At 45.8% G+C, this 25,837-nt stretch overlaps 1 protein-coding gene across 1 annotated transcript; it reads right to left on the bottom strand.

The window, feature by feature from the left end:
- Positions 1 to 1,142: 1,142 nt before the first annotated feature.
- Positions 1,143 to 25,183, bottom strand: LOC120022492 (trafficking kinesin-binding protein 1-like). The gene is made up of 16 exons (XM_038966417.1): positions 25,043 to 25,183; positions 24,666 to 24,860; positions 14,582 to 14,775; positions 14,178 to 14,281; positions 8,718 to 8,899; positions 7,630 to 7,760; positions 7,463 to 7,537; positions 7,225 to 7,362; positions 7,009 to 7,085; positions 6,613 to 6,861; positions 6,121 to 6,395; positions 4,290 to 4,408; positions 3,562 to 3,757; positions 3,151 to 3,256; positions 2,657 to 2,788; positions 1,143 to 2,415 (listed from the first exon to the last, which is right to left on the bottom strand). Exons 3-16 carry the CDS (start codon positions 14,747 to 14,749, stop codon positions 1,716 to 1,718), a joined length of 2,652 nt encoding a protein of 883 aa, XP_038822345.1. The 5' UTR covers positions 14,750 to 14,775; positions 24,666 to 24,860; positions 25,043 to 25,183; the 3' UTR covers positions 1,143 to 1,715.
- Positions 25,184 to 25,837: the final 654 nt, after the last annotated feature.

The following is a 25,837-nucleotide window of genomic DNA, read 5'->3' as shown; positions in this document are numbered from 1 at the left end:
AAAAGACTGTTTAGTCAATAAATTACATAATTACACATATCAATGTAAGAGCTAACGAGCGAACGAGTGTGACTCAGTGGACAACTCTTTTGTTAGAATAAGAACATAAACAACCAGTATGAGCATAGTGATGTAGAAACCATATTGAAACACTAATGCTTTTTTTATTAATTTAAGCAATTGAAATTCTCTGGAGTTCTCTGAAGTAAGAAGCAGGAAAAGCTTCTGACCACAAAGACTGTTTAACCTCTATCTCGTTCCTCTGTTCCTCCTTCCCTGTCTCCATTCCAGCAGTGGGTATATTGATCTTTTCATAATTCCCTCACTCACTGACCACTCTGAAACCACTATCCATTTCCCTTTGTCTATAGTCGTTTAGAAAAATAAGACTAATGAAACTTTAACACACAGACAAAACATTAACAAGACTCTTAAAAGTGAACTGACTTATTCTTCTCATTGAGATCAGGGTTGGGGGGAGAGAGAAAGAGAGAGTGGAAGAGAAAAAGAAAGAAGGAGAAAGAGTTGATCAACTATTTCATGAATTTGGTGGAAAATCTTTACCATTAGCAATGGTACATATTCAACATTATCTCACAATCCATTATTACTTAGGAAGAAAGGTTTAGACTATAGTTAGCGGTGCTACATGATACTAGTAATCTAAATACATGGTGATGAAGAAGCTCCAAATCCAGCTGACATGACAATCACATGACGTATAAGTTTCATCTAACTTACTCAGCAAATTGTCAAAGACTGCAGCTACCCAAGTCATAGACTGTTCTCTCTGCTACCGCATGGTAAGGGGTACCAATACACCAAGTCTGAAACCAACAGGATCCTGAACAGATTCTACCCCCAGGCCATAAGACTGATCAATAGTTAACCAAATAGCTACCCAGACTATCTGCATTGACCCTTTTTGCACTAACACTTTTGTCACATACGCTGCTCCTACTGTTTATTATCTGTCTTGTTTCCTTGTCACTTTATCCCTCCCTATATGTACATATCTACCTCACTTACCTCGTACCCCTACACATCGACTCAGTACTGGTACCCCGTGTATATAGCCAAGTTATCGTTACTCATTGTGCATTTATTCCTTGTGTTATTATTACTTTTTTTCTCTCTGCATTGTTGGGAAGGGCCCTTTAGTAAGACTTTCACTGTTAGTCTACACCTGTTGTTTACAAAGCATGTGACAAATACAATTTGATTTGAACTACATACATTACGCTTAGTCTACATGTGAGGAGCTTATCCCCCACTGGGCGCATCAATTCAATGTCTATTCCACATTGGTTCAATGTCATTTCATTGACTACAGCAGGGAGAAGTAGCTGTGTTCAAGGGCTAGAGAGGAAAAGTTTGAGCTATTATGGAAGATCATTGTTGATTGTTAGCACTAGTTTGGTAGCTGGTTAAACAGAAGCAGACAGCAGGGTAGCCATTTGGTTTTGGAGCTGGAAGGATAAGCATCGGATAGAACTAGAAGACTAATTCATTGTCAGTAGCTGAGAAAGGTGACTGGTTGTCATTTGTCAATAGCTAGACCAGGAGTACCAATAGTTTGTAGGATTTTGAAAAACTAGCTATAGTACCAGAGGTCTAACAGGTAAGTAACAAGTAAGAAGTTCAGTCTCCTGGGGAAACTAGTTGGTTAGGGTTAATATTAGGGGTCAGGGGTTAGAGGCCAGAGGTCCCAGCCTCTACTTGAGGCTCTTCTCTTTAGGCATTTTGTTAGGAGGCAGGAGTAGTTCTGAGTCCTCCTGGGGCCCCGGGCCCTTCATCGCCATACTGGCCCCTACCATAGCTGGATAACTCCTGTTCCTCCTCATCCCCTCTGGTCCAAAGGGCGACCCGGGCCTCCGTAGCCCACCCAGAGGCCCCAGGAGGGGGCTTGGTCCCCCGGTTACACCCCCTGGTCCTGGAGGACACCCAGCCACACCCAGGCGCCTCACCTTGTCCACCAGGTTCAGGTTATGAACTGTGACGCTAACATCTGTCTGGCTCTCACAGTCTCTCCCCCTCTGCTGCCTCCTGCTCCGGCTGCTCCCCATCCCCCCCGCTACTTCCTTCAGAATGGACCGTGCCGGCTTGGAGGCCAGGAAGTTGTCATAGGAAGGAGACTTGAAGTCGAAGCCCGCGGGGGTGTTGGTCCCCGAGGATGGGGGGTCGTGTCCTGTGGGGGAGTTGGGGGGAGTGGAGGGGCGGAGGGAGTCGGGGTGGGGGGCTGGGTGGAGGTTAGGGGTGATAGAGATACTGAACAGCACCCCTCCGCTCCCCACCCCGGGCCCGCCAGCCCTGTCCCAGCCCTGGGTCTGGTGGTGGTACATGGCTGCAGAGATGCCTCTCTCCTGCAGAAGGCGCACTAATCCCAGAGAGGTACTGGTGGTACGTGTGGCTTCCCTGGAGAAGGGGAAATCATATACACACACGGGCAGGTGCACACACACACACACACACACACACACACACACACACACAAAGTCCTGGGAATGAGACGTAGTAGCTAGAGTCAATCTATCAAGTTTTATATATTGTGTGTGTGTGTGTGTGTGTGTGTGTGTGTGTGTGTGTGTGTGTGTGTGTGTGTGTGTGTGTGTGTGTGTGTGTGTGTGTGTGTGTGTGTGTGTGTGTGTGTGTGTACCTGAGGTTGGTAGAGGACTCAGAGGGTCGTAGTAGACTCATCCTGCGGGGGGTGTGACAGGGCGTTGCAGCGGGAGTGGCCAGGATAGATGATGTCATCACACAGGATGACGAGGACATGCCGGGGTTAACACTGGAGAGGAGGGAAGGGAGAACAACACCATTTAAAAAAGATGTGCAGAGAAAGAACAGAGAACATTGAGACTGCACACTGCAACAATTGTGATCTATTAGATAACGTGTGGACAGTGAACAAGTATACACTTTAGAGAGAAGAGGGAGAAGGAGGAGTATGGTGGTAGAGAAGGAGGAGAGGGAGGTGTATGGTGGTAGAGAAGGAGGAGAGGGAGGTGTATGGTGGTAGAGAAGGAGGAGAGGGAGGTGTATGGTGGTAGAGAAGGAGGAGAGGGAGGTGTATGGTGGTAGAGAAGGAGGAGAGGGAGGTGTATGGTGGTAGAGAAGGAGGAGATGTAGGTGTATGGCGTGTCTCTGTACCTGGGTGTGACGCGGGTCAGCTCATCAGTTGGGTGTAGGATACGACAGGTAGTAAAGGTGTAGGTAGAGCTGGTATGGGCCATGCATTTACCTGGGTAGTACACAGCTGAAAACACAAAGACACAAACACACAGAATAGTCTATCTGTTCTCCGCTACCTTTTCTGGCTGGAAAAGTGGCAGTGAACAACTGAACCACTCAGTGAACCACTGAACCAGTGTGTATATGACTGAACCAGTCAACCACTCAGTTAACCACAAAACCACTAAACCACTTTCTCTATCGCTCTCTCTCTGTCTTTTGAATCACTCTCTCTCTATCTCTTTGAATATAAATGGTTAAGTATTCTTAGTATCTAACGTGTTGTTGTAGCATCTATCATAGTATCTGTATGTGCATATAGAAACATACCTGCAGGATCAGTGTTGCTTAGGTGAGGGGAGGGAGAGGGGGTTGAGGGTGAGGCGAGGTGGCTGGGGGGGGTAGAGGGGTGAGGAGGGTGAGCCTGAAGGGGGAGGGCGGGGGAGGCGGAGGCTGAGGAGGTGGGGAGACTCTGGAAGTATTGCTCTCCTGGTTCATCCTCCTCGAAACCACCCCATGGATACACCTGCAACACCCAAACGCACACACAAACACACAGGTTATTCCATATACACACACACCCATGGGAAACACACACACACACAGGTTATTCCATATACACACACACCCATGGGAAACACACACACACACACACACACACACACACACACACACACACACACACACACACACACACACACACACACACACACACACACACACACACACACACAAACACACAGGTTATTCCATATACACACACACCCATGGGAAACACACACACACACACACAGGTTATTCCATATACACACACACCCATGGGAAACACACACACACACACACACACACACACAGGTTATTCCATATACACACACACACCCATGGGAAACACACACACACACACACACACACAAACACACAGGTTATTCCATATACACACACACCCATGGGAAACACACACACACACACACACACACACACACACACACACACACACACACACACACACACACACACACACACACACACACACACACCACACACACACACACACTTACCTGTTCCAGCTCTAGTTCCAGGGGCCTGAAGCCTTTAGGTACAACCCCAGGTCTAGCATCCAAGATCACTCCTAAGTGGGGCTGAGCCAACTGCTGCCAGTGGTGAAGGGTCGCAGAGCCTGGAGAGGACAGGACCAAGAGGGAAATACAAAGGGTGAGAGAAACATATTACATACAAGCACAGGCACACACACACACACATACATTTTCACAATTTGCTAAATATGGTTAAACATTTGAGAGAAGTGAGGAAAGTGGGTATGTTTGATTGTACTCCATGAAAACATCTCAACTGTAGACTATGGAGGACCTGAGCCCTAGGACCATGCCTCAGGACTACCTGGCATGATGACTCCTTGCTGTCCCCAGTCCACCTGGCCGTGCTGCTGCTCCAGTTTCAACTGTTCTGCCTGCGGCTATGGAACCCTGACCTGTTCACCGGACGTGCTACCTGTCCCAGACCTGCTATTTTCAACTCTCTAGAGACAGCAGGAGCGGTAGAGATACTCTCAATGATTGGCTATGAAAAGCCAACTGACATTTACTCCTGAGGTGCTGACTTGTTGCACCCTCGACAACTACTGTGATTATTATTATTTGACCTTGCTGGTCATTTATGAACATCTTGGCCATGTTCTGTTATAATCTCCACCCGGCACAGCCAGAAGAGGACTGGCCACCCCTCATAGCCTGGTTCCTCTCTAAGTTTCTTCCTAGGTTTTGGCCTTTCTAGGGAGTTTTTCCTAGCCACCGTGCTTCTACACCAGCATTGCTTGCTGTTTGGGGTTTTAGGCTGGGTTTCTGTACAGCACTTTGAGATATCAGCTGATGTAAGAAGGGCTATATAAATACATTAGATTTGATTTGATTAAAGCCATAAAAGTAAAGCCCAACACAAGGCTAGGGAGGCTGCAGAGAAAGATGAGACTGCAGAGAAAATGAAAAAAAGACACACAGGCAACAGAAGTGAAAGAATAAAGAGATAAAAAGAAGAGAATGAGGTCAGGTTTTTATTGAAGATGCAGAGTAAAAGTTGAGTTAAACAGAAGATGAAAAATGAACAAAGGATTTCATTAAAATGAGTAAATGAGATGAAAGAAATGTAAGTATTATAACAAGAAATAAAGTAGCAGGGGGAAAAGTACACCAAAACAGATGGAACGGTGAACTAAAGACAAAATAAAGAGACTCAGATATCTAACATATTTAGGGGGTGGTAAAGTTGACTAAAACATTAATGTTACATCAAATGTTATCATGTTGTATGTTTCTCCCCTCACCAGCAGAGGGTAGCAGCAGCACAACAAAACACCACACTGCTCATGATTAAACTTATATTTTTAGGTTATCCCCAGCCAGCCTCTAGGCTGAGGGTCTCTATAGTAGGAGTGTTGTGAGGTGGAGAGGCCTGACTTACGATGGTGATGCATCAGAGACCAGAAGGAGTTAAACAACATTAAAGATACAGGACGCTCTCCTCTTTCTATCCATTCTTCTGTCTCTCTCCCCTGTTCTACCTCTCTAGCCCATCTCCTCCCTCGCTCCCTCTCTCTATCCAACCCCCTCTTTCTGCTCCAACTTCTTCTCCCTCTCTCCCTCTCTCCTCCACTCTTTTCCCCATCCCTTCCCTCTCCCTCTCCTTCTCTCTCTACCTCGCTCCCTCCTTCCACATCTTGCTGCCATTCCCTACCTCTCTCCCACGGCTTGGCCAGCCCCTCCCTCTCTTCCCTCTCCCTCTCTCTCCTCCACCCCATCCTTCTCTCCTCCTCTCCCCTCATCCCCACCTTTCTCTTCTCCTCTCCCCTCATCCCCCTCTCCTCCTCTCCCTCACCTTCCAGGGGTTTAACGATCTGTAGTTTGTCGGGGAGGTATGGTCGGGAGGCCCACAGGTGTAATGACCCCAGAGACATGATGCTATCTGAGGGGGTCATCCCGCCCCCCTGTCCCCCCCCATCCTGCGCAACTCCTCCTCCACCTCTCCTCCTCCCTCTCTCCTCCTCAAAGAAGCGTCTCTCGCTCAGGTTGTTCTGGCGGCGTAGGGACAGGCGGCGTAACGCCAGCCTCAGGTCCTCAACACCAGCTGCTTTCTTAGCACGGGCGTCCACACTAAAGCCCAAACAGAAATAGATAAATATTACTAGACTGATGCACAGAAATAGACTATTTAAAAAAAATAACCTGGTGAATATGAAAAGATTGCTCTAATTTCATTTTAATATGGTTTGTTAGATTTTAAACATTTCTTCAGGCGAGGTAAACTGTACAACTATACTGTGTCAAAGACAGGCTGGAACAATCACAGGTTCAGGTATGCACGACTTACCTGTCCTGATTGCCTGCTGCTGACTCCATGAGCATGCTCTGTTGTCGGTTGTCAAGGGCGACGCCGTCACCTCTGACATCCCAGCTAATGCTAACAGCCATGGGCGTGGTCCTGCCACTAGAGTGAGCGGAGCTAAGAGACGACGCCTGATTGGATCCCGGGATGTTGGCATTGGACGGGATTGGAGAACGCTGTCGGACCATCTGATTGATGTTCTTCACTGTCTCAAACACACGCTTGTGGTGCACCCTGTTCACACACATTAAATGAAATAGGCATGAGTGTAGGCAAGTATGGTAGCTATGAGTATATATTATGAGTATAGGTGAGTTTATGTTACTAGATAGTATTGAGAAAGATTAGAAGAGTGTTATAAACTAATAGAAGCGTGTGTACTTCTGTTCCCCGCACTCAGGGTCATCCAGACTCATCTCCTTCCTCATCGTCCCCTCTATCTCTGCTGCCAGGGAGTCCTGCCGTACACACACAGCATACACACACACACACACCATAGACACACACACCGTCAGCTCTATGATATGCACCTACACTCTCAAAAGGAGATCACTCTTTTGAGAGTGTACGTTCTGATAATCCCTACCACACACATACCATAGGGTAGAGACCCAGAGGATGGAATCTGCGTGGTGTTCCAGCAGGATGGTTTCTGTTCCTCAAGTACTTCAGCTCTTCCTGAGCCTCATGGAGCATCTCTATACACTCTGAATACTTATCATCCAAATCTGTTAGCTAGAGAGAAGGAACAAAAGAGAGCAGGCTTGATTACTTTTCTCATTGGTAAAGTATTCATGAGGTGTAGGTTGGCAAAGGGGTAGGGTGTGAATCTAACCTCGACTGTGAGTTGTCTCTGGGCATCTTTAGCTGCCCCTAGGTGCTGAGAGAGCTCCTCATTCTCCACTGCGTACTGAAGAAAAACACACACAAAGAGAGTATTGTACTGAGCATATACCACATTGCGTGCAGTGTAGTACTGAGGGTAAAGCATGCGTCTCTCACCGACTTGGCTTTCTTCTGTAGGTCAACTATTTGAGAGAGCAGGTGTGTGATCTCCTCCTGCTGTCGCATGGCGTCCTCTGTCTTCCGAGCCAACTCCTCCGCTATGCTGTTTATCTGCAGACTGGACTGTCCTGGAGACAGGAGAGGGGAGAGGGGGGATTCATTAGGTGTTTATCTGCAGACTGGACTGTCCTGGAGACAGGAGAGGGGAGAGGGGGGATTCATTAAGTGTTTATCTGCAGACTGGACTGTCCTGGAGACAGGAGAGGGGAGAGGGGGGATTCATTAGGTGTTTATCTGCAGACTGGACTGTCCTGGAGACAGGAGAGGGGAGAGGGGGGATTCATTAGGTGTTTATCTGCAGACTGGACTGTCCTGGAGACAGGAGAGGGGAGAGGGGGGATTCATTAAGTGTTTATCTGCAGACTGGACTGTCCTGGAGACAGGAGAGGGGGGATTCATTAGGTGTTTATCTGCAGACTGGACTGTCCTGGAGACAGGAGAGGGGAGAGGGGGGATTCATTAGGTGTTTATCTGCAGACTGGACTGTCCTGGAGACAGGAGAGGGGAGAGGGGGGATTCGTTAGGTGTTTATCTGCAGACTGGACTGTCCTGGAGACAGGAGAGGGGAGAGGGGGGATTCATTAGGTGTTTATCTGCAGACTGGACTGTCCTGGAGACAGGAGAGGGGAGAGGGGGGATTCATTAGGTGTTTATCTGCAGACTGGACTGTCCTGGAGACAGGAGAGGGGAGAGGGGGGATTCATTAGGTGTTTATCTGCAGACTGGACTGTCCTGGAGACAGGTGGCAGAAGAGGGAGGATTCATTAGCTGCTCTGGCAACATTATTTTAAATTCATGCCAATAGAGGCATTCAATGCCAGTGAAGTATATTTTAATTGATAGAAAAGGATGGAGAGCATGGAGACAGCATAGAGAGAGCGAGAAAGAGCTAAAGAGGAAGAGAGAGAGAGAGGAAGAGAGAGAGAGAGAGAGGAAGAGAGAGAGAGAGAGGAAGAGAGACAAACTCAGGAGGTATGGATCATGAGGAAAGAAAGAGTATAAGAGTATATTACTCCTCCACTCACTGAGTTCTTTAACACAGTCGTTGACCAGCTGTTGTTCCTTCTCCTCATAGGTCTCAGTCTCAGTCTTCAGATTACAGGCCTCTGAGCGGAGGGATAGGTTCTCTTCCTCAAGCTCTCTGAGTTTCCTCTGCATAGAGTCAGCTCCAAATCCTGATACACCCAGCAGCTTACTTCGCTTACTCCTAGATGTAGAGAGAGCGGGAGAGAGAGAAAGTGAGAGAGAGAGAGAGAGAGAGAGAGAGAGAGAGAGAGAGAGAGAGAGAGAGAGAGAGAGAGAGAGAGAGAGAGAGAGAGAGAGAGAGACAGAGAGAGACAGAGAGAGACAGAGAGAGAAAGCGAGACAGAGGGAGGAAGCGAGAGAGTGAGAAAGAGAGAGAGCGAGAGAGCGAGAGAAAGAGAAAGAGGGAGAAAGAGAAGTTCAGGGGGTATGGATCATGAGCTCAGGGGCTCCTGAGTTCTTCTGAAAAAAATATAATTATAGTTGGATAAATGTGGATAAACTTCAATTTTTTTGCAAGGACTTATACAGGATACTACCCTCTACATCAAAACCTTCAAATAAAAATTCCTTGATGTTGGACAAAATTACCTGAATGGATTCTTAGTACCAAGGACTATCAAGATCAAACGTCTAACAAACCAAAACCTGAAGAAGAAACACAGCGAAACCTGGAAATACCATCCAACACAAAACTGAGTGAGTAATGTTCAGTCTGAACCTACTTCTGAAGTCAAAAAGTAAAAGACAATAATCTCTAGGTAATTTTGTTATATAAAGCTTAATAAATAAGGCTACTAAGCTACCAAGCTGCTAGAACAGAACTGACCTGGCTGCAACTTCAATTAGCACTGAAGTGTGTGAAGTGAGAGGTGTGAAAACTCTTCTGCCATTGTTAGGCTCAAGAGTTTCACAGCCTCCCCCACCCAAATGCAGAGGCCTTTGAAGTCAGCTCTCCCGATAGCTCTCCTGACAACCCCCACACATCCACTGAGGACACCCAAAAGCCAGAAATTGTGCTCCTCATTGACTCAAATGGCAAATACATTAAAGAGAATAAACATTTTCGCAAACACCAAGTGGCTAAACTCTGGTGCCCAAACACTAGGCATGTCCTGGAGTGTTGTCAGAGGACAAACACTAGGCATGCCCTGGAGCTGTTGTCAGAGGACAGACTAGGGTCCCCCAGCCACATTATAATTCACACGGGCACAAACAACCTGAGGTCCCAGCAGCAAAGGGTGGCCACAGCACTCAAGGGAGTGATTGAAAAAACTTCTTCCACTTTGCCCAACAATACAAGTGGTTATCTCCACCCTGCTACCACGAAAAGACATTCACCTTGCCACCATACAGCGGGTGAATGCAAGCATTTCCCGGGACTGTGCCTCAAAACCTAACGTTTACCTGGCCCACCACTCCAACCTTGACTTGAACAACCTTTTACGACCAGGTCCACCTCTACAAGGCAGCCATCCCAACTTTTGCCAGGACCCTGGAGGACGTCACCCTCAACCACAGCCCCAGCACCTCACACAGGAGCAACATAGCAATTGTAAACAGGAACAGTTTACATCTGGCTCGAAATTAATAAGGAAATTATCTCAACAGAGAAAAATGTCCTCATGTGTGCTACCTACAGTATCTCTCCCCATACTTTAACGATGACAGCTTCTCCATCCTAGAGGGGGAGATCAACCATTTCCAGGCCCAGGGACATGTACTAGTCTGTGGCGACCTAAATGCCAGAACTGGACAAGAACCTGACACTCTCAGCACATAGGGGGACAAACACCTACCTGGAGGTGACAATATTCCCCCCCAAACTATGACAAAACAACCAACAAAAATGGATCACAACTCCTGCAGCTCTGTCGCACGCTGGGTCTGTACATAGTCAATGGTAGGCTTTGAGGAGAATCGTATGGTAGGTAAAGATACAGCTCATCTCTTGGCAGTAGTACTGTAGATTACTTTATCACTGACCTCAACCCAGAGTCTCTCAGAGCGTTCACAGTCAGACCACTATCACCCCTATCAGTTCAGAGCAAAATCACAGTCTACCTGAACAGACCAATACTCAATCATGAGGCATCAAAGCCAAAGGAACTGCATAATATTAAGAAATGCTATAGATGGAAGGAAAGTAGTGTAGAAACCTAACAAAAAACAATTAGGCAACAACAAATTCAATCCCTTTTAGACAACTTTCTGGACAAAACACTTCACTGTAATAGTGAAGGTGTAAACTTGGCAGTAGAAAGCCTAAACAGTACATTTGACCTCTCAGCTTCTCTATAAAATGTAAACATTTTAAGCAGACAACCGAAGAAAATTAACAACAAAGACAAATTGTTTGATGAAGAACGCAAAAACCTAAGAAATAAATTGAGAAACCTATCCAATCAAAAACATAGAGACCCAGAAAACCTGAGCCTACGCCTTCACTATGGTGAATCACTAAAACAATACAGAAATACACTACGGAAAAAGAAGGAACAGCACGTCAGAAAAGAGCTCAATGTAATTGAAGAATCCATAGACTCTAACCACTTCTGAGAAAATTGGAACACACTAAACAAACAACCACATGAAGAGTTATCTGTCCAAAACGGAGATGTATGGGTAAACCACTTCTCTAATCTTTTTGGCTCTATAACATAGTACAAACAGCAAAAACATATATATGATCAATTATAAATCTTAGAATCAGCTATTAAAGACTACCAGAACTCACTGGATTCTCCAATTACATTGAATGAACTACAGGACAAAATACAAACCCTCCAACCCAAAAAGGCATGTGGTGTTGATGGTATCCTACATGAAATGATAAAATATACAGACCACAAATTCCAATTGGCTATACTTAAACTCTTTAACATCATCAGCATTTGGAACCAAGGACTGATAACCCTAATCCACAAAAGTGGAGACAAATTTGACCCCACTAACTACCGTGGGATATGCGTCAACAGCAACCTTGGGAAAATCCTCTGCATTATCATTAACAGCAGACTTGTACATTTCCTCAGTGAAAACAATGTACTGAGCAAATGTCAAATTGGCTTATTACCAAATTACTGTACGACAGAACACGTATTCACCCTGCCCTCCCTAATTGACAAACAAACCAAAACAAAGGCAAAGTCTTCTCATGCTTTGTTGACTTCAAAAAAGCTTTTGACTCAATTTGGCATGAGGGCCTGCTATACAAATTGATGGAAAGCGGTGTTGGAGAAAAAACATATAAAATCCATATAGACAAACAACAAGTGTGCAGTTAAAATTGGCAAAAAGCACGCATTTCTTTCCACAGGGCCGTGGGGTGAGACAGGGATGCAGCTTAAGCCCCTCCCTCTTCAACATACATATCAACGAATTGGCGAGGGCACTAGAACAGTCTGCAGCACCAGACCTCATCCTACTAGAATCTGAAGTCAAATGTTTACTGTTTGCTGATGATCTAGTGCTTCTGTCCCTAACCAAGGAGAGCATAGAGCAGCACCTAGATCTTCTGCACAGATTCTGTCAGACCTGGTCCCTGACAGTAAATCTCAGTAAGACAAAAATAATGGTGTTCCAAAACAGGTCCAGTTGCCAGGACCACAAACACAAATTCCATCTAGACACCGTTTCCCAAGAGCACACAAAAAAACTATACATACCTTGGCCTAAACATCAGCACCACAGGTAATATCCACAAAGCTGTGAACGATCTGAGAGACAAGGCAAGAAGGGCCTTCTATGCCATCAAAAGGAGCATAAAATTTGTCATAGCAATTAGGATCTGGCTAAAAATACTTTAATCAGTTATTGCCCTTTATGGTTGTGAGGTCTGGGGTCTGCTCACCAACCAAGAATTCACAAAATGGGAAAAACACCAAATTGAGGCTCTGCATGCAGAATCCTGCAAAAATATCCTATGTGTACAACGCAAAACACCAAATAATGCATTCAGACCAGAATTAGGCCGATACCCACTAATTATCAAAATCCAGAAAAGTGCCGTTAAATTCTACAACCATCTAAAAGGAATCGATTCCTGTCACGTCTGCTCCTGCTCCTCCTCTCCGGCGTACGATGGACTCCATTACCTTCATCATCTCCTCCCCTTTATATGTCACACTCCCATGTTCACTCACCAGTTGGTATTGTTCTTGTGTATCACCATACTGCCTTATGTTAGTGTCGTGTTCTTGGTTTTGTTGTTTTATTAAAACGTTTCACCTGCACCTACTTCTGACTCCCCGCCCATCATTACAATTCCCAAACCTTCCATAACAAAGCCGTCACCTACAGAGAGATGAACCTGAAGAAGAGTCCCCTAAGCAACACATTAGACCCAACCAAATCATGAGAAAACAAAAAGATTATTACTTGACACATTGGACAGAGCAAACTGAAAACAGAGCAAACTAGAATGCTATTTGGCCCTAAACAGAGAGTACACAGTGGCAGAATACTTGACCCTTGTGACTGACCCAAAATTAAGGAAAGCGTTGACTATTGTTCGATTCTATTATTAGAGTAAGAATTAACTTCTGGTGTAGACCCTCTAAACCTAAGCACCAAATATTTCTATAGGATACCTGATAATTAACCCTATCCCAAGTTTAGGAGTTAGTCCCCAGAATCCATCACTATGTACAGACTCAGTGAGCATAGTCTTGCTATTGAGAAAGGTCGGCGTAGGCAGACCTGGCTCTCAAGAGAAGACAACATGAGGTAGAAACTGAGCTGCACTTCCTAACCTCCTGCCAAATGTATGACCATATTTGAGACATACGTATATCCCTCAGATTAAACAGACCCACAAAGAATTCGAAAACAAATCCAATTTTGATAAACTCCCATATCTACTGGGTGAAATACCACAGTGTGCAATCACAGCAGCAAGATTTGTGACCTGTTGCCACAAGAAAAGGGCAACCAGTGAAGAACAAACACCATTGTAAATACAAACCATTTCTATTTATTTTCCCTTTTGTACTTTAACTAATTGCATATCGCTAAAACACTATATAGACATAATATGACATTTGAAATGTCTTTATTCTTTTGGAACTTGTGTGAGTGTAATGTTTACTGTTAACTTTTTTGTGGTTATTTCACTTTTGTTTATCATTTTCACTTGCTTTGGCAACGTAAACATATGTTTCCCATGCCAATTAAGCCCCTTGAATTGAATTGAAAGGGAGAAAGAGATAAAGCGAGAGAGAGAAAGAGGAGGGGTGAGCGAGAGAGAGAAAAAGGAGGGGGCGAGAGAGAGAGAGAGAGAAAGAGGAGGGGGTGAGAGAGAGAGAGAGAGAGAGAGAGAGAGAGAGAGAGAGAGAGAGAGAGAGAGAGAGAGAGAGAGAGGAAGGGTGAGAGAGTGAGACAGAGAGAGAGAGGAGGGGGTGAGAGAGTAAGACAGAGAGAGAAATACAGTCAGGAATAGTAAACACACAGACAATACTAACGTGGGTGAGCCAGTAGTAGAGTCCTCTTCACTCTCCTCTGATGCATTGGTGTAGAACTGCAGCAACTCATCCTTCAGGTTCAACTCATGATGCAGCTGGGCCACCTGAGAACACACAGATCACTGAGCTGGTGATGCAGCACTAGCACTCAGTGTTGTTTACTGATATCAAAAACGAAATACCTATAACAGTGGATCTTTAAAAAGTCAAGTTTATACTACTGAAAAAATATACCCAAAATGTATTTTAAAAAACTGACCAATGACACCTAACTTTGCAACATTGGCAAAAAACAGAGCTGGGTTTATGCATGAGGAACTAATGCCCTTGTAACTCAGTTATTATAAATGCATGTGTGTGTACATGCACATGTGTGCTCTTCTGTGACCCAATGTCTCTCTCACCTCCTCTGTGATGTGTCCCACTTGTACCTCCAGGTAGTCATTCTGCTCTGTGAGCGTTCTGTTCTTCTTGAGCAGTGATTGGCCGATCCGAGCAGCCAACTCCAGGTCCCTCTCTTTCTCCTCCAGCAGACGTGTGACAGCATCGATGTCATTGTAGGTCTTCGTCATCTGGCCCACTCTGTCTGCACATAGCACTGTGGATGGAGAGAGGAGCTAGAATACACACACAACTGACTGGACACACACTGTTTATAGAGAAGAGTAAGAACACATTGAAATCTGATTTTAACCAATAGCCATAACCTCAACATATCCTTAACCATACCCCTAACCCAAAGCCTAAATTACACTAATTTACTTGCTAATCAATTCAAATGATATTATCCATTTCATCCTTTACAGCATGGCCATCTAGTGAGAACCGGGGAATAGTGGTGCGATGGGTCAGCTGTTTGCAATTGCTAATAACCCATCCACAAGCACCCAACTATCAGAGACTATATGTGATAAAGTGAAAATCTGATGCCCGATCCCGAGACTAACCCGCTAATACAGAACAGTCAGACACGTAAGGATTTGTTTTTTTAACAGGAGTGCAGGATTTTTTTGTTGCCTAATTTAGATATAGTGCCTTCAGAAAATATTCACACCCCTTGACTTTTTCCTCTTTTTGATGTGTTACAGCCTGAATGTAAAATGGATTACATAGAGATTTTGTGTCACGGATCTACACACAATACCACATAATGTCATAGTGGCATAATGTTTTTAGAAACATTTACAAATGTATAAAAAATGAAAAGGTGAAATGTCTTCAGTCAATAAGTATTCAACCCCTTTGTTATGGCTTGCCTAATTAAGTTTAGGAATAAAGATTTGCTTTAAATGTTACATAATAAGTAGCATGGGCCTATTCTGTGTGCAATAACAGTGTTTAACATTATTTTTTTTATAACTACCTCATCTCTGTACACCACACATAATTATCTGTAAGGTCCCTCAGACGAGCAGTGAATTTCAAACACAGATTCAACCACAAAGACCAGGGAGGTTTTACAATGCCTCGCAAAGAAGGGAATACTATTGGGGAACTGTGGGGGGGATCTTGGAGGGCTGGTGGCCTGGCGGTTGGGAGGTTGAGCCGGTGGCTGATGGGTTGCTGGTTCTGTTAGACTAATGACTAATGTGATGTAGATGTTGAGCGGATTCATTGCAAGTAGATTGTATGTTTTAAATATTCAATCAAATTCCATTTTTTTTAAGGACAGGCAACGTCCTCCATGAAAACCCGTTTCAGTCTGCTTTCCACCAGACACTGGGATATGAATTCACCTTTCAGCAGGACAATAACCTAAAACACAAGGCCAAATCTACACAGGAGTTGCTTACCAAGTAGACAGTAAATGTTCCTGAGTGGTCGAGTAACAGTTTTGACTTAAATCTACTTGAAAATCTATGGCAAGACCTGAAAATGGTGATCAATGATCAACAACCAAGGTGACAGAGCTTGAAGAATTTAGAAAATAATATTGGGCAAATGTTGCACAATCCAGGTGTGGAAAGCTCTTAGAGACTTACCCAGAAACACTCACAGCTGGAATCACTGCCAATGGGGATTCTAACATGTATTGACTCAGTAGTGTGAACACTTCATTTTTAATAAATATGAAAACATTTCTACAAACATGTTTTCACTTTGTCATTATGGGGTATTGGATTGGTGAGAAAAAACAACAATGTAATCCATTTTGAATTCAGGCTGTATAACACAACCAAATGTGGAAAAGGTCAAGGGGTATGAATACTTTCTGAAGGCTGTACATGTACGTTTCTGCTCATAATTTCCGACATTTTGGTAGGCTATTTGATAGTCAACTTGTCTATAATTAAATACATACAACTTCTCTTCTGTCATATGTTGCCCTAGAACACTAATAAACCCTTGCTCACCAGAATAATGTCAGAAATCAATAGAATGAATGCTTTAATCTAGTTGCCATGGGTAAAATGTTCTCTGTCATCTCTGCTTCTTTCGCAGAGCAAAGACGATTAGGGACCTGGGAGAAAAATTCAATAACTGTGACGTTCGTCTGGTGGTGTATGAATGGACCAAGGCGCAGCGGGTGATGAATACATAACTATTTATTTAAAACAGACGAAACACTGACAAAACACTAGAACAAACTACAAAACAATAAACGAAGGCAACAGACCTGAAACAAACGAACTTACATATAGACGAAGGACGCAAGAACAGGAACAGACTACCTAAAACGAACAAACAAACGAAACAGTCCCATGTGGATTACACAGACACAGGAACAATCACCCACAAACAAACAGTGAGAACAACCTACCTTAATATGACTCTCAATCAGAGGAAACGTCAAACACCTGCCTCTAATTGAGAGCCATACCAGGCAACCCAAAACCAACATAGAAACAGAAAACATAGACTGCCCACCCAAAACTCACGCCCTGACCAATAAACACATACCAAACAACAGAAAACAGGTCAGGAACGTGACAATAACAAAACAAAAATTGGAAGATTTTCTGTGCAAAATGTCCAAATGACATCAGTTTGACCGGTGGTAAGGAAATAGAAAGCTGTGAAAACAACCCAACATGTTTCTGATAAAATTTCAGTTTGGATGTATATTTTATGTGGATGAAATAATATCATAATTTATGATGCTGATAAAGACAGCCCCTCTACAGACGGTATCTATTTGCATTCACATTCTCTTAAGATGCTGAAAGAAATCAGATTTCTTCACTCATGTTCCCAGTCTAAATTTTACCTACATTTGGTGTATAATTTTACTGCAAGAAATGCTTAATTCTGCAGGAGTTAATATTAAGACTATGTGAGAGGTTACAGACCTACAGTCAGTGTCCAGATTTCAGTTTACATTTAACCCATCTGAACAGTAGGCTACAGTTCCCTTGACGTGCCATAGGTCTATTTGAAGTCCCTGTCTTGTGACTGTCAAATTTGTATTGCGCCTCACATTCATCACACATAACATAATCACCAAATCTTCCTCAAACATTACTTTTCTGGCCCTCCCTTGTCTTTATTTTCAACTCTCCATTGTGCAGCTTTTCTCTTATTGAATTAAACTTAACACCACAGACACATTGTCTTTTTTGCCTCCATGAATTGAGTTAACTTTTTTTGCCCATTACCAAAAATATTTTCCGATTGCCGTGTAGGCTATTTTGCGCATGTAAGCTTAGGCTTACGCACTAATGCCAGACAGCCTAAAACAATAAGAAAAAACTCAATGTGTAGCCTATAGATATATTATTGCACAACAATGATACATTTATGGATTTAAGGCATTGTTTTCTCTTTATTCAGACCGCTCGCCAGCCACACTTCATCCACACAGTATTTCATTACCCTAAACCTGCCCCAGATTATGAGTCAACCCGTGCATCACTACTGGGGAATGCTTTTCCTGGAACACACTGAGGGTTCAGATAAGGGGACTATTTTCCATGTCGCACATGGCTGATGCGCCCAATAGGCCTGAAGCTGATATTGATCAGAACTATAATAATCAATTTAATTAGTAATGACCTAGAAACTCACTAAAACATAACATAGCCTCTTCTAAATCAACCAGCTTTACAATAAACTTCTAACTAAATTACAGTTAAAGAGAGCTAGAGCATCCATAAAATACAATGCTTCTTTAGCTTCCTCAACCTCCAATAGACAGACAATTCCTAAACCTGACGTTCTGTCATTAAACCAAGTACCAAAACAAAAACAAACATGAATCGAGACGCTGAGAAACTGAGACATATGATGTAAGGGAGTGTTTGTGAGCCTGAGGGTAGACAGCTCACACTGAACCGGCTCATCATCACACAGCTCCATCAGTTCCTCTTTAAACCTATTATAACACATTATTAAACATTATTATAAACTGGGTGGTTCGAGCCCTGAATGCTGATTGGCTGAAAGCCGTGGTATATCAGTCCGTATTCCACGGGTATGACAAAACATTTATTTTTACTGTTCTCATTATGTTGGTAACCAGTTTATAACAGCAATAAGGCATCTCAGGGGTTTGTGCTATATGGCCAATATATCACGGCTAAGGGCTGTGTCCAGGCACTTAGCGTTGCGTCCTGCGTAAGAATAGGCCTTAGCCGTGGTATATTGGCCATATACCACACCCCCTTGGGCCTTATTGCTTAATTATACACTTACTAACCTTTACTTCTCTGGAGCCACAACATGAGAGTCAACTATGAGCGGAAAACAAGCTACACTAAAACACATTACAGACAAATCTCAAATATGAGCCTGAAGCACCATTCTCGCTACACAATACAGAACTAAATCCCTTAATGATAGGGTCTTACAATCTCTCTACAACAAACTGAAAAACAGGTTTACACTTAACACAACTCTCACCCTCTTTCTCTCTCTCTCTGAAAAACAAAGACACCCACAGACACCCACAGACACACACACACACACACACACACACACACACACACACACACACACACACACACACACACACACACACACACACACACACACACACACACACACACACACACACACACACACACCAGTGTTACCCTCAGTTCCCTCCTCATAGCACCAGTCCTCCAGCTCACATCCATCCCCTGTTATTCTCTCCATCCTCCTCATCCTTCTTTCCTCTCGTTACCTCCCTCTTCCCCTTTCCACAGTGACAGTACTTAGGTAAGAAAGTCACACACACACACTCTAGTGTACTGCTGAGTGAGAGCTGTAGCTGAGATGGCATCCTGATTGGAGGGGAGGAAGACAGAGGGAACAAATCAGAGATTGTAAAATCAGGGACAGACCCTCCTCCATTCCCAGTCACACCCACAGTCATGCCCACAGTCCATCTCAATACAGTAAACACACACGTATTCCCTCTCTGTCCAAGGACAAAGAGCATCCATCCACCTATATAATCACGGTTAAGCTTCCATCCACACTGAACACACACACACACACACACACACACACACACACACACACACACACACACACACACACACACACACACACACACACACACACACACACACACACACACACACACACACACACACACACACACATCTCATCCCACACGACCAAAACAAGGCTGGGAACGATTGATTGGACTTCCCCCTGATGGTGTAGACCATGCCTGGGCAATTATTTCCCATGGAGGGCCACATTAGGATATATTTTTGCCATCGCGAGCCATAATCATATTACAGGATTATACATCATGTGTATGACTGTGTTGACAGATATATCTACTGTAAATCACACTCAGATATGCTACTTATTTTACTTTTTTAACATGCACAGAAATAAACCACATCCATGTTCTCCTTTTGGTAGGAATTTTCATTTTTAAACAGGCAATGAACTACACGTAGGGAAAAGTACAGTGTGCATTCAGCACCACGGACAGAACTCCTGTTAACGGCTATGCACAAAAGCACAAGAAAGAGAGAGCTCAACATTACATTTAAACTACTCAATCAGAGTGAGGAGTGAAGTCTCTGATGGGCATTGACTAGAGGAGTGAAGTCAGGTCGTTTCTGACGTCACTACGAACAGGACTGCTGAGAGGTGAGAGTCGGTAAGAGATGATCTGTGTCTTGACTTGTTATATTTCATCACTGAAAATGTCTGTTCACATGCATAGGTTGACCCAAACAGTACAAACATCTTCTGAGCATGACTCCTAATCTTTGGAAAGTTTTGTTCATCGAGAGATGCATAGAACCTCATCAGTGACATTGTTTTGAATAGTTCTCCAATCACTGCATCAGACTGAAGATTGTTAATCTCAAATTGCAGGTCAGTGAGAGCGTTATCCACATTGAAGGTGAAAGGAGAGGAAACCAACAGCATGTCATTTTCCAACACTTTGAAATCCTCAAAACGACGAGAAAACTCACAGTTCAAAGTACAATGTATACTTCTCCCGCTGGTCATCTGATAGAGAACAGACTGGTAGTGTCGGAAGGTGGGAGAGATTGTTGGCTTCTACTTGGCGGATCAGGAGGAGTACAGCCTGGCCATGCTCTCTGGATCAGAGCTCTGTCCCTTTGGCTGTTGTTGCCTGCACGCAGCCGGTGTCTCAGCAGCCCTCTTCTCAGGTGAGTTCTGTGGCTTCGAGACACGGCAGAGGCCAGATCATTCCGCTATTGTGATAGGGAGTTCGATGGTGAGGCATATATCTGTACCTGGGGCAAAGACTTTGTGTTTTCCTGGGGGAAAAGTTCAGGATATCACCAGGTTGCTTCCCGGGCTGTGCGTCAGTCACCAGGGGTTGACACTGTCATGGTTCATGTGGGGTCAATTACATTATGAAGGGCAGCTCAGAACAGCTGAAGATGGATTTCAACAAACGCCGCATAACATCTGTCCCTCTGCCCTCCCTAAATCGTGGCATTGAATGGTTCAGCAGACTTTTAGCTCTCCATAACTGGCTACGAGACTATTGCAGATCTGTGGGTGTAACATTTATTAACAATCAATGGACATAGTTGTTTTCCAGTTCAACATCTGGTTAGAATCTGTGTAGGGGTTTCAGTCCTGGACTCATAGCTACATGTGTCACGTTCCTGACCTGTTTTCCTTTGTTATGTATTTGTTTTAGTTGGTCAGGGCGTGAATTGGGTGGGTTGGTCTAGGTTTGTTTTTCTATGTTGGGATTTTGTGTTCGGCCTGGTATGATTCTCAATCAGAGACAGGTGTGTATCGTTGTCCCTGATTGAGAGTCATACTAAGGCAGCCAGGGTTTCACTGGTGTTTTGTGGGTGTTTGTTTCCTGTGTCAGTGTTTGGGCCACACAGGACTGTTTTCAGGTTAGTCACGTTTGTAGAGTTTCGTAATTTGTAGTGTTGGTTGTTTGTTCATTAAAACATGAATACCTACTACTCCGCATCTTGGTCCGATCCATGCTCCTCCTCGTCTGAGGAGGAGAACGACTACGACAACCTTAACAGAAACACCCACCAAAACAGGATCAAGCGGAGTGGAGAAGGAAGGCAGGAACAACAGCAATGGGGAAAAGAGGAATGGACTTGGGAGGAGATCCTAGACGGTAAAGGACCCTGGGCAGAGCCAGTGGAGTGTCGCCGCCCCAAAGCGGAGCTGGAGGCAGCGAAAGCGGAGAGGAGGTTGTATGAGGCTAAAGCAAGGCAGAGCGGCTGGAAGCCCGAGAGGCTCACCCAAAGATTTCTTGGGGGGGGGCTAAAGGGGAGTGTGGTGAAGCCGGGTTGGTTACCTGAGCCAACTCCCCGGGCTTACCGTGGAGTGAGAGGGCGTCGTACTGGTCAGACACCGTGTTATGCGGTAAAGCGCACGGTGTCCCCAGTACGCGTGCTTAGCCCAGTGCGGGCTATTCCACCTTGCCGCACTGGGAGGGCTAGGTTGGGCATCGAGCCGGATGTCATGAAGCCGGCCCAACGTATCTGGCCTCCAGTACGTCTCCTCGGGCCGGCGTACATGGCACCAGCCTTACAGGTGGTGTCCCCGGTTCGCCTGCATAGCCCAGTGCGGGTTATTCCACCTCGCCGCACTGGCAGGGCTACGGGGACCATTCAACCTGGTAAGGTTGGGGAGGCTTGGTGCTCAAGAGCGCGTGTCCTCCTTCACGGTCCGGTATATCCGGCGCCACCTTCCCACCCCAGCTCAGTACCACCAGTGCCTACTCCACGCACCAGGCTTCCAGTGCGTTTCCAGAGCCCTGTTCCTCCTCCACGCACTCTCCCTATGGTGCGTGTCTCCAGCTCAGTGCCTCCAGTTCCGGTACCACGCACCAGGCCTACTGTGCGCCTCAGCAGGTCAGAGTCGGCCGTCTGCCCAACGCCGCCTGCACTGCTCGTCTGTCCAGCGCCGTCTGAGCTGCCTGCCTGCCCAGCGCCGTCTGAACTGCCTGCCTGCCCAGCACCATCTGAGCCATCCGTCTGCCCAGCGCCGTCTGAGCCATCCGTCTGCCCAGCGCCATCTGAGCCATCCGTCTGCCCAGCGCCATCTGAGCCATCCGTCTGCCCAGCGCCATCTGAGCCATCCGTCTGCCACGAGCCTTCAGAGCCGCCCGTCTGTCCCGAGCCATTAGAGCCGTCCGTCAGTCAGGAGCCGCTAGAGCCGTCCGTCAGTCAGGAGCTGCCAGAGACGCCAGCCAGTCAGGAGCTGCCAGAGACGCCAGCCAGTCAGGAGCTGCCAGAGACGCCAGCCAGTCAGGAGCTGCCAGAGACGCCAGCCAGTCAGGAGCTGCCAGAGACGCCAGCCAGTCAGGAGCTGCCAGAGACGCCAGACAGTCATGAGCTCCCCTACAGTCATGAGCTGCCCTACAGTCATGAGCTGCCCTACAGTCATGAGCTGCCCTACAGTCATGAGCTGCCCTACAGTCATGAGCTGCCACTCAGTCCGGAGCTGCCACTCAGTCCGGAGCTGCCACTCAGTCCGGAGCTGCCACTCAGTCCGGAGCTGCCCCTTATCCTGGTGCTGCCCCTTATCCTGGTGCTGCCCCTTATCCTGGTGCTGCCCCTTATCCTGGTGCTGCCCCTCAGTCAACTGCTACCCCTCAGTCTGTTACTGCCTTTTGGAATAGCGGGATTGACATGGAGGGTGAATATTGGGAGGAGGCCACGGAAGCGGGGGTTGACTATGGTGGGGTGGGGACCACGACCAGCGCCAGAGCCGCCACCGTGGACAGACGCCCACCCAGACCCTCCCCTAGACTTTGTGCTGGTGCGCCCGGAGTTCGCACCTTAAGGGGGGGGTTCTGTCACGTTCCTGACCTGTTTTCCTTTGTTATGTATTTGTTTTAGTTGGTCAGGGCGTGAGTTGGGTGGGTTGGTCTAGGTTTGTTTTTCTATGTTGGGATTTTGTGTTCGGCCTGGTATGATTCTCAATCAGAGACAGGTGTGTATCGTTGTCCCTGATTGAGAGTCATACTAAGGCAGCCAGGGTTTCACTGGTGTTTTGTGGGTGTTTGTTTCCTGTGTCAGTGTTTGGGCCACACAGGACTGTTTTCAGGTTAGTCACGTTTGTAGAGTTTCGTAATTTGTAGTGTTGGTTGTTTGTTCATTAAAACATGAATACCTACTACTCCGCATCTTGGTCCGATCCATGCTCCTCCTCGTCTGAGGAGGAGAACGACTACGACAACCTTAACAACATGTGGCAAGATCTCATTGGTCTGAATAGTCTATACATTGAGCCTGAAACAGGACACAAGGAATTCTAATTGGTCAACAACAGGCTAGGGTTGGGGGTTATAAATTACATCCTGTCACTTTGTTCTGTGGAGAATCACTGCGGACAGGGAAGAATGAACATCTACTTCTCAGCATAACAGCTATGATCCGTTCTCTTTGAATAAGAGTATTTTTCTCCCCCTGATTTGCTTTGGGGTCTGTGTTAAGAATAACATCAACTGCTAACACACATCAACTAACTCATGCAAGCAGTAAAATTAGATTTAAAAAAACAGATACAAATACACCTTATGGAACAGCGGGGACTGTGAAGCAACACAAACATAGGCACAGACATATGCATATTACACACACACGATAGCATACGCACTATACACACACGTACACATGGAATTTGGGTTGTGGATATGTGGTAGTAGAGTAGGGGCTGGAGGGAACACACTTAATATGTTGTGAAATCTGTTAGGCAAAACTGAAAGCGCGAACCACCGCATTTAACCATGGCAAGGTGGCAGATGCACAATTGAGAGCCAGTTGTCAGGCTGTATCACTGCCTGGTACGGCAACTGCACCGCCCGCAACCACAGGGCTCTCCAAAGGGTGGTGCGGTCTGCCCAACCCATCCCCGGGGGCAAACTACCTGCCCTCCAGGACATCAACCGCCCGAGCTACGGCCTATACACTATACATTATACATTATACACACAGAGATCTAATATACTTGCTGAGTTATGCAACAGAGAAGATCTAGAACCTGTGTGGAAACTGTCTGTCATCTTCCCAAGCATTATAACAGCAAAAACCCTACACTATACTGCACACATAACCGCCCTCACACACAAACACTTACAGAAGTATTTGAGCGTCTCCTCGATCTGTTCTGTGGTCAGGTCGATGCGTGCGTCTGGTGACAGTAGCGGTGTGTGTAGCCAGTCGTCATGGTCGTAACCGAAGACGGTGTCGGCACGTAACCGATACACCGGCAGCTGCTCCTCCAACAGACTGATGATCTCAACTTCCGGCAGGTCAGCAGTGTTACACACATCTAGAGGGGGGGGGGGGGGGGGGGGGGTTAAATCTGTACACTTATTTATGAATGAGAAAAGTATCACAGACAGAAACAGGAGACACATCACATCCTATAACTATTTTCTCATTCCTGTTAGTAGATGCACACACACATTCATACGCACTCATACAGACTTACAAACATACTCACACACCTACCAGTGAGGGTCTCAGCGTCCCTGCATGGTGGTGGTGGGGTGGGTGGTTCAGGCAGGCTCACATACTGCTCCTCCTCTCGGCTGGCCGGGCCGGGCTCTGGCTCTGGCTCTGGGTCCGGGGGCAGGGCGGGGGCTGGGGAGGCCAGCGTGGCTCACCTCTCACTGGGGGAGAGAATGGAGGGCCATGGGCCTACAGACCTGGAGTTCTATCTGGGTTACCAGGTACCTGCGGAGGAAGGAGAGGTGCAGAGGTCTAAACCTGAGAACGAGAGAGGGGAAGAGAGAGAGGGGGCTGAGAGAGAGAGGGGGGAGAGAGAGTGAGAGAGAGAGAGAGAGAGAGAGAGAAGGGGGGTTGGAAAGAAAAAGTGAAAGGGTGAAGAAGAGAGATTAGATAAATGTTGGGGAAAGAGACAGACAGAAGACACTTTATTAATCAGTAGACCACTAGAACATGCTGATAGTGCACTTGGCCTCCTGCCAACCAAACATGCAATGGACAGACCATGGGCACATAGTAACTCACAACAACTACTGCAGTGACACTGCTTCTACTCTGGATACTATTTACTTCTATTTGTACTTTCATACCCTGGTCCCAGATCTGTTTGTGCTGTCTTCTCAACTCCTATGGTCATTGTCACACAGCGTGAGGAGTTGGCAAGACAGCACAAACAGATCTGGGACCAGGTTAGTACAGTACTTTGCTGATGTACTAGAATATCCATGTCTGCCTACCACTCTATTTCAGACTGCAGATGGAGAGAGTAGAGAGGTGAGCAGAGGTTTCATCTGAACA

The sequence above is a fragment of the Salvelinus namaycush genome, chromosome 27 (assembly GCF_016432855.1).
Source record: "Salvelinus namaycush isolate Seneca chromosome 27, SaNama_1.0, whole genome shotgun sequence".
NCBI lineage: Eukaryota > Metazoa > Chordata > Actinopteri > Salmoniformes > Salmonidae > Salvelinus > Salvelinus namaycush.
This window is presented reverse-complemented; position numbering and strand designations above follow the sequence as displayed.

Bases quoted from the DNA above. Each gene is read 5' to 3' on its own strand.
- LOC120022492 (XM_038966417.1), bottom strand. From the start codon at position 14,749: ATGACGAAGACCTACAATGACATCGATGCTGTCACACGTCTGCTGGAG. The intron at 7,086-7,224 runs GTATGTGTGTGG...TGTGTACGGCAG, and splicing joins CTCTGGGTCTCTACCCTATG to GACTCCCTGGCAGCAGAGAT. The intron at 2,789-3,150 runs GTACAGAGACAC...CCTCCTCTCCAG, and splicing joins CTGACCCGCGTCACACCCAG to TGTTAACCCCGGCATGTCCT.